The 12,498-nt window shown below is 40.7% G+C and overlaps 2 protein-coding genes across 2 annotated transcripts; both read right to left on the reverse strand.

Moving 5' to 3' along the window:
• Positions 1-722: 722 nt before the first annotated feature.
• Positions 723-2,040, reverse strand: LOC144458896 (uncharacterized). Its single transcript, XM_078162712.1, has 4 exons — positions 1,855-2,040; positions 1,624-1,732; positions 1,375-1,449; positions 723-1,263 (listed from the first exon to the last, which is right to left on the reverse strand). The coding sequence occupies exons 1-4, from the start codon at positions 1,931-1,933 to the stop codon at positions 1,092-1,094; spliced, it is 435 nt and encodes a 144-aa protein (XP_078018838.1). The 5' UTR covers positions 1,934-2,040; the 3' UTR covers positions 723-1,091.
• Positions 2,041-8,086: 6,046 nt separating this feature from the next.
• Positions 8,087-9,365, reverse strand: LOC144458895 (uncharacterized). Its single transcript, XM_078162711.1, has 4 exons — positions 9,182-9,365; positions 8,954-9,062; positions 8,728-8,802; positions 8,087-8,616 (listed from the first exon to the last, which is right to left on the reverse strand). The coding sequence occupies exons 1-4, from the start codon at positions 9,258-9,260 to the stop codon at positions 8,445-8,447; spliced, it is 435 nt and encodes a 144-aa protein (XP_078018837.1). The 5' UTR covers positions 9,261-9,365; the 3' UTR covers positions 8,087-8,444.
• Positions 9,366-12,498: the final 3,133 nt, after the last annotated feature.

The following is a 12,498-nucleotide window of genomic DNA, read 5'->3' on the forward strand; positions in this document are numbered from 1 at the left end:
TCTGTCAGCAAGAAACACTTTTACATCAGTTACATCATAACGTTACTGCTATGTACCCTGCTGATTGGATTCAGTACAGCTAAAACCACCGTTTATTACTGAACAGTACAGGTTACTGTTGGCCGTAACCACGCCAAAACAACCAATAAACAAAAAGAATTTAGCTGTAACTCCAACTGTGCACTGCTGCTCTCTCCTCCAGCTCGCTCATACACACAGCAGCAAGCGCACTCACACAGCCCTCATTCCCGTCACACTCGCACCCCGCCCCCCTACCTATACTCATTCAATCCCAAACATGCCATTAACTCACAGAACACTGACATTATAACAGAACATTTACTGCAGGGTCGCTACAATATTGTAGTGACGTAGATGATGTAGATCAGGTATTGGGATGAACCCTCTGGAAACAAGGAAGGACTAACAAGACAGGTGTGACAGACAACAGACGGGAAAACACACAAAGACAGGAGGAGAGAATCTAAATCTAAACAAGGTACACAAACAGAAAACTCTAAAACAAAGTCCAAAGGATAACAGAATATAAACAAAAACCCAGGGTCATGACAATTGTGGGTAATTTAATGTTCCAACCAATAACCACAGCTGCCACATGACATGTTTGGTCCTTATCTGGGTAAAACCCTGCAGCTCTTATAGCTTCTGGCTTTTGCAGAATAACTGTCAGAGCAGATACAGATAAAGAGATAAACACTGGATTCAGGTTCACTTATGCAACATTTATTTCTTTCTTTATAATTGTGCAACTCAGATCTCAGAAGTTTATAAATAAATAAATAGCTCAAAACATTTTCTCAGAACTATGCTATCATGTATAGCAAGAAAAAAACATTGATCATAAAGGTGTTAACATTTATAAATACATTTGGTAATAAATACACAAATTTGTCTATCAGCTCTGGTCAATTAAATTAAACAAATAATTTCACTCTAAAGACATTAAAAGAAACTAAATATTCAACAGAATAATTCAACGTTGTTCTGTTCTTCAGGTGTTGTTTCACACATCAGTTTGTATCAGTTTGTATCTCAGTCTCAGGTTTCATTGGCTTGAGGTGGAGAAGATGTTACGCGCTGTCCCTTTCTGAAAAGGTTTCACCAGCAGGCATCTCAGATGTGGAGGGGGAGGAAGGAAGAGAGGAGGATGAAGCAGGGGAGGCAGTGGATGTGATGATGGAGAGGAGGGAGATGGGAGATGGGGGAACCACAGCCAAAGCAGCGGCCCGAGCTTTTGCTTCCCTGTGAGAAAGATAAAAGAAGATAAAAATATATGAGACAATAAGTTCTGGACTGAGGGAGTGAATGAATGATTGTAGAAAAGGCCAAGTGAGTAAATGATAATAAACTTACTCGAATGCAACAACCTTGCTGCGAACCCAGGGAGCGGTCAGCTGACTGCAGTAAAAACCTGACTTGGTCTGAAAGCTGCAGGAATGACAAACATATACAACATTAGCACTTTCCAGATTCTTTCTCTTAAAGAAAAATACAAAAACAGAAGTTCTCTGAACACTTGTACGGAATGTAATCTTGTTTTAGAAATTATGATGATCATTTTATTTTTGAACATATTCATACAGTATTGCTCTTTGTACTTACATGACAGCTCGGACACATGGAGGGTTAGGTTGCTGGACCAAGTATCCCAAGATCGGTTCAGTTATCTCCTGATTGTTGACTTTCTTACAGCAGGAGGCCAACTTGTCAGCTAAAATATAGATGGAAACAGATAAGAATTAATTTAGAAATTAATGATCATTTTAAATGGCTCACAGGAGGAAAAACCATCTGTAAGATCTTGTACTTTGTGTATCTAAATCTTAATCTTACCGGACACTCCAGAATGAACTGCAGCCACCAGGACAATGACGACCAACACACTCTTCAACATGCTAACACAGCTTTCCATTTTCAAAAAAGGATGGTGGCTACGAGGTTTGATAGGGAAAAACGAAATAAAGTGAACTCTGTTGGTCGTTCTTCTTCAGAGAGCTCGGTGAACTGACAAACGTCTGGAGACTTGAGATACTTAAGGCCTGAAAAAGCAGAAGTGATCCCTCCATTGAGTCATCTTCCTAATTTTTTCTTTTTCCCTCCTCTTGCTTTGTCTGAATGAATGACCCACTTGCTGACGGGGATTTCCATGAAGTGACCGACAGGAAGCACTTTCATAATAGTGCTTCGTTTGGGAAATCAACCAACGTTTTTTCCTGGTTAACTGATCCTCATGCCACAACTTCTTTCATCAGTACATTTATTTAAGTATTAACAAAGAAAAACATTTCTGAATCATTTAACAAACTCAATGCAAACCATTTACTGTTTGGAGTAAATCAAAGAAAATATCTCATCATGAATATAACAGTAATTCAGAAAACAAACAATCTTTGGGGCTAGAAAATATATGTATTGCTACACTTTCTACAGATATTCCTTTCTACAGGAATATTTAGGTGTATATACCTCTTGTAAAAAAGATCATTGATACATATTGATTAGGAATACTTGAGACAGTTTCATTACTTATTTTCTGCAGTATGGATTCACTGGTATCAGCTGCGTTTTCTTGCTACACTCATTCTGCTGTTCTCGAAGCCGAGTCCCTTTTACCTGCCGTGTTTAAAACCCCTCAAAGCTCATCAGGTCATTGGATACCTGGTAGATCTTACTATATAATGACAAAAACTCTGTCTGTGGGTCTGTTCCATGTTTTTCTCCTCACTGACTTGGCCAATCCATGTGAAATTGGGCACAGTGGTAGAGGGTCATGGGAGGATGCGAATGAAGCAATATTACATCAATTGGCCAAAGTGGGGCGCTATAGCAACCGATTGAAATTGCAAACTTTGAATGGTTGTAGAGACATGAAACTTTGCACAGAGATACCTCTCCTCATGAGGAACAAATTTGCCTCAATAACCCATAACTTCCAGTTATATAGATTTTCTGCCATTTTGAATTTTTTGAAAAACACTTAAAATCGATCTCTTCCTAGGAAGTTTGACCGATCTACATGAAACTCGGTGAACATAATCTAGGGACCAATATCTAAAGTTCCCTTTTGGCAAAAGTTGGAAAACTGAGCTTCTATAAGGCAATGAATATTGCGGAGGGTGTGGCTCATCACATAAAGGTGTATAACATCTCAAGGGTTTCACCAATCACCGCGCAACTTTGTAGGCATATGACCACACATAATGTGAGGGGACCTCTCCATTATTGGCCCGATCAAACAAAATGGGGGCGCTAGAGAGCTAATTTCTTATCTAGGCCTAACCGCCATATTGATTTTTACTGAACTTGATAACTTAACTTAGATATCTGTGGCATTGTGCTGTGTGATAAAACTGAACATTTTAGAGTGGCCTTTTATTGTGGCCAGCCTAAGGCATACCTGTGCAATATCCATGCTGTCTAATCAGCATCTTGATATGCCACACCTGTGAGGTGGGATGGATTATCTCGGCAAAGGAGAAGTGCTCACTAACACAGATTTAGACAGATTTGTGAACAATATTTGAGGGAAATGGTCTTTTGTGTGTATAGAAAATGTTTTAGATCTTTGAGTTCAGCTCATGAAAAATGGGAGCAAAAACAAAAGTGTTGCGTTTATATTTTTGTTCAGTGTAGAACAGGACGCCTCTAATTGGCAACTGAGTGGCGCTATGACAACAGAAAAATGCTTAAAAATGGCTAAATGCGACCGATCCCCCTGTGGCCGAATGTTGTTGTTTTTTTTCTAATTTTTGTTGTGACTAAGTCATGGTATGGTATGCTGTACATCTGTACATTAGTGCTGCACGGTATACTGGTACCAACGGTAGACCGCGGTACCAAAACACCATGGTACATATGATACCATAATGTTGGAGTACCGTAGTACTACGGTAACTTATGGTACCACTACTGTGGGATAAGTTCAAAGTCCAATCGTAAGAGGGTGAGTGTCCATGCGCCGTCCAATAACAGTGTGCGCTGTCCAATAAGGCCACCTGGCACTCAATATGCTGCTGCACTGGTTTGTTTTGCAGTGACATGTCAGGTATTACCTGAGCTATTGAGTATCTTTAAGCAGTGAAAGTTATTATTTCTTTCTTTTTACTTGTGGGTTAGATTTGTTTATATATGCTACAGTGATTTGTTTTCCACAGAGCTCTACGGTGTGAGCATTTTACTCGCATTTGCGACTAAAAATAGTTTTGTGCAAGCAAAAGAAATCTTTCAGGAGCACGCTGTGCAAGTACAGATTTCAACTAACAGCGGAAATGAAAGGCGAATCCTACCGGTTGTGGGTTGAACGGGGGCCACAGACAAATACGTCCGCTCAAATATGGCGGCGAAACGAGCCATTCACATTTCTCTCTTTGTGGCAGGTAACGGCCCACAAACCTCACCGCACTTAAGGGACTGTTCTTGACTTATCAGAGGAGGAGGGTGGCTGGTTGATTTTTATTTCATTTATTTATTTTATTTTGATCCCCCCTATGTTAATCACTTATTGATGCTGTTTTTGAAGTATGAATAAGTCAATAAGTAATTTATTCCTTTGAAATATCATTGATGTATTATAGAAAAGTGATTCATCTTTTTATAAATGACAAAAGGCACATCTGCCTCATTTTTGCTGTGGTATCGTGATACTACTCAGAACCATGATACTTTCACTGGTATCGTACCATGGGTCCCAATTTTGGTACCGTGACAACACTACTGTACATAATCACGGAAACTGTCAGTGGGTCATTCTGTCAGTCAGTCATTCTGTCTGTCCCACGTTTTTCTACTCACCGACGTGGTCAATCTATGGGAAACTGGACATAGGCATTGAGGATTGGCATAGGTAGAAGGTGACAAAGCTACCAATAGGTATGGACTAGTTTTCTATAATTTAATTGTTGGGTCATTTCACTGAAACAATGAGCACCAAAGATTTACTGCCATGATAAAAGAGCGACGAAAAAGGGTGGTGACTCCCTACCTCTGGAGCAGTCATAAAGTCTGAAATTGTGTCCATAACAACAGATAAAAAGACAAGAATGGACACACAGTTTAATTTACGTCTCATTGAATTATGCTAATAACAAATTTTTTTTAATAGAAAATCAAAACAGCTGGCTGGCCAGTCCTACAGTAAGATGTAAAAAGAATAAGTTTAAAACTTGTGTAGACAGCTGAGACATGGGAAAGTTTTAGACAAGTTAAGGAAGATGGAAATTCCAAAATCAAAAAAATAAAAGTGGAGACTGGTTAATCTTCAGTGGCAAAAAAGAGAAAAGTCTTTGCTTATTTTTAGCAGTTGGTAACCACATCACTTCCTTCCCCCGCTGCTGTCAGGCCACAGTGCTGTCACTCAGTGAAAGGAGACAGCAACTTAACACTTCTGGTTTTCAGAGGACCTCTGGAATCACATGATTTATGGTACAGAGAAAAACAGGCTTAGTAGAGCTAAATGTCCACCCGACCGCTGCCAAGCTGGCAGTTATATCATTTTGCAGACCATAGCCAACTCTGGACGACCCCTCTATTCCCCCCCTGAAACAAGGTGTGTGACTAGAGAAAAAGGCTTTTTTACAAGTCTCTGTGTTCAGCTCTCAGTACTGTTGTAGTTTCTGACTAAATCTCTGTGTTTTGGAGTTTAGTTATTCTCCTGCGTCCTTGTTTGTACATTAGATTTATTTTACGGTTTCATGTTCGCCTCCAGCCGTATAGGAGTTCTGTTAAGTTAATGTTGATGAAAACTTAACATTTCCTTATTTAAAAGCTTTACATAACAAAACAACATGAAGAATGTACAGGAATAAAATGTGTTAAACATCAATTAGTGGAACTTTGTTGGTGGCTTTTTTTTTTTGCTGACTTATGCTATAGAGAGGAAGAGTAAAAGCAGAAACAGCCACAGTGAGATCTTCGTTGAAGAGCTGCAGACAACAGGCTCTTACTGCACCTCTGCAAACAGCTCACCTCCAACAGATAAACTTCTTTTAGCTGCCATGCTGAGTGATGGAAAAACACTTGCTCACATTAACATGGGACCTTTAGCTGTGGATCAGCCCGCTGCTTTTAAACGTCATCACTGAAGACAAGTCGCCATCAGTTAAAGACACACCTATGAGCAGGTAGTCCTGCTGTAATGGGGACACAAATCCTTGATGGGCTGGGCTGGTGTGATGAGCCAAACTGAACCAAGTTCAAGTCAGCGATGTGATGCTGTATTGCTGGAAAAGAATCCTGAAGATGCACATTATTGTTGAACCCTGCAGTCATGTGGAAGAGGCTTTCTGAGACAGCTAAATCATACATTTGGACTGAATCTAGACCAGAGCAGCATGAATCTTAGATGTTATTGACTTTATTTGACAGAAGGATGGATAGTTTTAACTGTATTGAAGCACTGTCTTTGATTTAAAAAATACAGTACATTGTTGTCCTACACTAAATTCTATGATATTAATGAAATTTTGAATATTTCTTTTATAATTACTGAAATTGTATTTATCCACCACATGATTAGACAGTCAGAGGAAGCTGGACTTGCTGGTCCTCTAAACATCATCTAAACATAAGAACTTACTGTACCTGGTAATGTTCAGGTAAAAAATGTGAACAGACGTCTCGGTTAAATTTGGCTAACTTTAGATTACCGGTGAGACTTTTTTGGTTGTTTAAACAGTTTTTCACAGACTATACTTCATCATGTATGTAGGGCTCCCACACCCTGGATCGAACCAGGAACCCTCTTGCTGTGAGGCAACAGTGCTAACCACCATACCACCGTGCCGCCACACAAAACAAGCGCTGACATAGAGTCAGAGGTGGCAGATGTTGACTTCTTAATTTGGGATGTATCTTTGTACCCAACCATGCCTGCTAGAGTTGGGTCAATTGCAGGTTTTCTCCAGTGTAAGAGCTTAAACAGATTTTATTTCATGCGAACCGCATTTGTCAATATGAAGAATTCTGGAAAATTATAAGGTAGTCTAAATTAGCAACCTGTGCCGACGGCGTCACAGCGCTATATCCAACTTGTATTGCATTTATAATAAGCAATATAACAAGAGGATCAACATAATATTATGTTTATAAACAGACTAATGGAGCCACTAACTTCTGACTGGCTGTGAGGCATGGCTGGTGTCAGCAACACATCACATTTTAGAAGATAAGAGGGGCAGAGTGGCAGATGTGATGTTGTTTACAACAAACTTCATGTGTTTTGGGATGACAAGAGGAGACATGGCAAGAAAACTAACACTACATCAAATTTCAACCAAATAACCGCGAGTAATGCAGCACCGCTGTTGTGAGCTGAACTTTTGTCAAATTGCTCACAGCTGATTAATGAGGTAGAAATTAGGAATTATCAACACAATACATTCTTACTTCACTACAAAAAGGCTAGAAGGAGATCACCAGGGAGCTGAAAGTTTCTGGTGAGCTAAATGACCCTGGCTACTAAAAAGTTAAACTACTTGCTGTTGGCTATATTAAATGTCACTTCCAGTAAATGTTACAATTTCAAACATGTCTTCTGTGTAAAAAAAAAAAAAAAAAAAAAAAAAAGTTACAAAGAGGGAAGATAGCTACTCAATCATCTTTTAAGAGGTTACGTCTCTCGTCTGATCTCAGCTGATATTTATGTGGTTTGTTTGCGTGAAGTAACAGAAGATCATATTGAATAAATTCAGTGTGGACAGAGCGCTCTGATGTTACGTGATGCAGTGCAATAGTCAGCTAACTGTTGGGACACTGTGTCATGTGAATGTTGCTGTAAAGTCTGAATGTAAAGCCAAAACGGAAAATAAATGACAGGGTTGCATCATGATAGAATATAAATCAATGATGCTTCTTTTTCTCTCCTGTGCATAGACATGTTTGAAGGTGACGTTTTCTCAAATTCAACAAATGTCATTGTGGGTAATTTAATGTTCCAACCAATAACCACAGCTGCCACATTTCGTTTCATGTTTGGTCCTTATCTGGGTAAAACCCTGCAGCTCTCATAGCTTCTGGCTTTTGCAGAATAACTGTCAGAGCAGATACAGATAAAGAGATAAACACTGGATTCAGGTTCACTTATGCAACATTTATTTGTGACCAATGTTTTTATAATTGTGCAACTCAGATCTCATAAGTTTATAAATAAATAAATAGCTCAAAATGTTTTCTCAGAACTATGCTAACATGTATAGCAAGAAAAAAAACATTGATCATAAAGGTGTTAACATTTATAAATACGTTTGGTAATAAATACACAAATTTGTCTATCAGCTCTGGTCAATTAAATTAAACAAATAAATAATTTCACTCTAAAGGCATTAAAAGAAACTAAATATTCAACAGAATAATTCAACGTTGTTCTGTTCTTCAGGTGTTGTTTCACACATCAGTTCAGGTTTCATTGGCTTGAGGTGGAGAAGATGTTACGCGCTGTCCCTTTCTGAAAAGGTTTCACCAGCAGGCATCTCAGATGTGGAGGGGGAGGAAGGAAGAGAGGAGGATGAAGCAGGGGAGGCAGTGGATGTGATGATGGAGAGGAGGGAGATGGGAGATGGGGGAACCACAGCCAAAGCAGCGGCCCGAGCTTTTGCTTCCCTGTGAGAAAGATAAAAGAAGATAAAAATATATGAGACAATAAGTTCTGGACTGAGGGAGTGAATGAATGATTGTAGAAATGGCCAAGTGAGTAAATGATAATAAACTTACTCGAATGCAACAACCTTGCGGCGAACCCAGGGAGCGGTCAGCTGACTGCAGTAAAAACCTGACTTGGTCTGAAAGCTGCAGGAATGACAAACATATACAACATTAGCACTTTCCAGATTCTTTCTCTTAAAGAAAAATACAAAAACAGGAATTCTCTCAACACTTGTTCAGAATGTAATCTTGTTATAGAAATATGTATGTTCATACAGTATTTATTTGTACTTACATGACAGCTCGGACACATGGAGGGTTAGGTTGCTGGACCAAGTATCCCAGGATCGGTTCAGTTATCTCCTGATTGTTGACTTTTTTACAGCAGGATGCCAGCTTCTCAGCTAAAATATAGATGGAAACAGATAATAGTTAATTTAGAAAATGATCATTTTAAATGGCTCACAGGAGGAAAAACCATCTGTAAGATCTTGTACTTTGTGTATCTAAATCTTAATCTTACCGGACACTCCAGAATGAACTGCAGCCACCAGGACAATGACGACCAACGCACTCTTCAACATGCTAACACAGCTTTCCATTTTCAAAAAAGGATGGTGGCTACAAGGTTTGATAGGGAAAAACGAAATAAAGTGAACTCTGTTGGTCGTTCTTCTTCAGAGAGCTCGGCGAACTGACAAATGTCTGGAGACTTGAGATACTTAAGGCCTGAAAAAGCAGAAGTGATCCCTCCATTGAGTCATCTTCCTATTTTTTTCTTTTTCCCTCCTCTCGCTTCGCCTGAATGACTTGCTCGCTGACGGGGATTTCCGTGATTTGACCGACAGGAAGCACTTTCATAATAGTGCTTCGTTTGGAAAATCGATTTTTTCCTGGTTTTCTGGTCGTAGGGGTGTTAGGGATCCCTTACAGGCCCAAGGTCATCCTCATGCCACAATCTATTATCAGTACATTTTTTAAAGGCATTCACAAAGGAAACCATTTATGAATCAATCAGCAAACTGAATGCAAAGCATTCACCGTTTAGAGTAAATCTGGCTCATTTCATGATTATGAAAAATTACAGCTACCAGCAGTAGCTTCATTTTTTTATCTGTAAAAATAAATAATAAAGATACATTTTTTTTCAAGATGAAACTATTCTCATTTAGAGGAAGTCACTTTTGGAGCATTTGTGTCCTAAAGAATGTGGCAATCATTCTGGGCAGGACATGCCTCAGTGTATAGTCACAATGGGCTCCAGCCCAGTGACACACAGGCATGTCTGAACATGAATTTCTGAGCTCCCACGCATGTGTAATATATTATGCAGAATATTTCACCGTTCACATATTATATTATGGGGCACTGATAGTCAACTTGCTTTACACGGGGGCTACTCTTGCAAAACATCAGGGGGGCAGGGGCCAGTTAATAAACAAACATATTGTTTATCAGTGTATATACATTACATGAATGCTGTTTTTAACCTTCTATCGTTTGCTGTCCTTACTCATCTTTGCCAAGAGGGAAATGCAGTTGCAGAGCCCTGAACAGGTCAGGTTTAGTCTAGGAATTTTCTGATTTTTCTAGGACATTTTGGGCTCAGCCCAGACCTCTGTCGGAGGGTGCGCAGGATCCTCCGCTGGCACGTTTTTATGCCTCCTTGTCGGCAATAGTTGTGGCCAAAGGCATTATATAAATACATCTGTCTGTACATCTGTCCATCCCATTCTTGTGAACACAATATCGCAAGAGCATCTTGAAGGAATTTCTTTAAATTTGGCACAAACATCCACTTAGACTTAAGGGTGAACTGTTTAGAATTTAGTGGTCAAAGGTCACTGGGACCCCATCCATTCTAATGAACGCACTACTGCAAGATCAATTTGAGGGGATTTCTTCAAATTTAGTAAGTTTAGTTCATTTAGTCTTAGTCACATTTTGGTCATTTTTATCCTTCATAGTTTTATTCTAGTTTTAGTCAACGAAAATTATAAACGTTTTAGTCAATGAAGTCATGACGTTTTAGTCAACTTTTAGTCATTATTTTTTTCTATGTTTTTTTGTTTATCTTTAAACCAATCCAGGTGAGCAAATGCATGTATCAGAACTTAGAATCAAGTGAATTCCAGCGCCTCAGGACACTTTGCAGCCACCAGAATTTGCCAAACATATTACAAAGCTTTCTCCAAGAAATAAGAACCTTTTTAAGATTTATAAATTACTGTCAGAGACCAGTTCTATACATTTACCAATTTTAAAATGGGAAAAGGAGCTGGGTGTATCACCGGACCCTGACTTCTGGACTCAGATATGCAAAAATACATTCAAGATGACAAGACACACTAATATACAACTCATCCAATTTAAAGTACTCCACAGAACACACATCACCCAACAAAAGATGAATAGAATGGGCTTTAGTCAATCTGACACATGCACTCAGTGTACTCAGAACACTGCAGACACCTACTTTCATGCACTCTGGTTATGTTCACCCGTCCAGCACTTTTGGTCAACAGTCACTCAAAAACTCTCCTCCATTTTGGACTGCAGGATCCCATTATCTCCCAACCTGTGCTTAATTGGTGACCTGATGACAACTGACCTCCCAAACAGCCACTGCAATTCTCTTCTTGTAGCTCTCGCCATCGCCAAGAAAAACAATCCTAGTCAATTGGAAAGATAAACAGACCCTCAACATCAACCATTGGCTGAATCTCCTTGCAGAACATATTTCGCTGGAGAAAATATCTGCTGGCCACAGAAACTAATTAACATACTTTGCAGAAAAATGGTCACCATTTATCCACTCACTAAACCTGTCTGTATAGTGCCACTCAGCCTGTGAGCATATGCCACCTGTACATATAAATATTACAACTCAAGAAAGACTGTTGTGTAATATGTAACGTGTTTCTGTTAATGATGTAACCCCTAATCCCTCTATCTCTCTCACCACAATATACCACAGCGTTCATCAGAATTCAAGGTCTTAAGCATGTGTTAGGTGCACCTTCTCCCCCTTGAATCCGGGCCTGCTCCCTGACTCTGTAGGGGATCGTGGGGCCGGGCGGTTTCCCCTGGGGGGCGGGTGCGTCTGGACTGCTCGCCCTGTGTGCCTGGGGGTGGCGGGGTCTCCTCGTGCTCCCTGGGCCTGGGGCGGCGTGGCCGGTCTGGCGCTCCTCTCCCGCCCTTCCCCCTCCCTCCCCCCCTCTCCCCGTCCGTCCCTGCTCCTCTCTCCCCGCCCCGTCCGTGTCGGGCGGTGGGTGGGCGGGCCCTCCTGCCCCGCCCGTCTGGAGTATGTCTCTGGCTCTCTGGGGGTGCTGGCCATTGCCGCCTTGGGTCCTTGGGCCTGCGTGGTGTCCTGCGGCCTCTGCGGCTCCCTGGGCTTGGGGTCTGGGCGCTCCTGCGGTCCTGGGGTGCCATACTGCCCGCCTTCCCCCGCAGGGCTGGCCCTGGACCCTGGTGATGGTTTTCATAAACACATTGGGAGGGTTCAAACACACGCATGCATGTTCGATACTTCAGCTCCGTGACACATCGCAAAGAACTGATGGGATCACTTAAAAGGGGCCCACTTGCTTCTCGAACCTACCACACTGCGCTGGCAACTCTTCTCCACAATCGGGCTTTCCTCCTCCACCAGGACTCTCACATTTTTGGTGTTCAGTATAGACCACAATACATCAGCTACACTGCCTGTTTCTCCTCTGTTTTTTTGTTTGTTTGTTTGTTTGTTTGTTTGTTTTTTTCCTCCTTCTTCTCTGCATGCACTGTCGCTATATAACTCAGGACTTAAGCACCTGCCCCTCAATCCCCCCTGCTTGTTCCTTA

The sequence above is a fragment of the Epinephelus lanceolatus genome, chromosome 20, assembly GCF_041903045.1.
Source record: "Epinephelus lanceolatus isolate andai-2023 chromosome 20, ASM4190304v1, whole genome shotgun sequence".
In the NCBI taxonomy this organism is placed as follows: domain Eukaryota; kingdom Metazoa; phylum Chordata; class Actinopteri; order Perciformes; family Serranidae; genus Epinephelus; species Epinephelus lanceolatus.

Coding starts and splice junctions, on each gene's coding strand:
- LOC144458896 (XM_078162712.1), bottom strand. CDS start 1,933: ATGGAAAGCTGTGTTAGCATGTTGAAGAGTGTGTTGGTCGTCATTGTC. Junction 1,733..1,854: donor AGTTCATTCTGGAGTGTCCG/GTAAGATTAAGA, acceptor TCTATATTTTAG/CTGACAAGTTGGCCTCCTGC. Junction 1,450..1,623: donor CCATGTGTCCGAGCTGTCAT/GTAAGTACAAAG, acceptor TCATTCCTGCAG/CTTTCAGACCAAGTCAGGTT.
- LOC144458895 (XM_078162711.1), bottom strand. CDS start 9,260: ATGGAAAGCTGTGTTAGCATGTTGAAGAGTGCGTTGGTCGTCATTGTC. Junction 8,803..8,953: donor CCATGTGTCCGAGCTGTCAT/GTAAGTACAAAT, acceptor TCATTCCTGCAG/CTTTCAGACCAAGTCAGGTT. Junction 8,617..8,727: donor CGCAAGGTTGTTGCATTCGA/GTAAGTTTATTA, acceptor TCTTTCTCACAG/GGAAGCAAAAGCTCGGGCCG.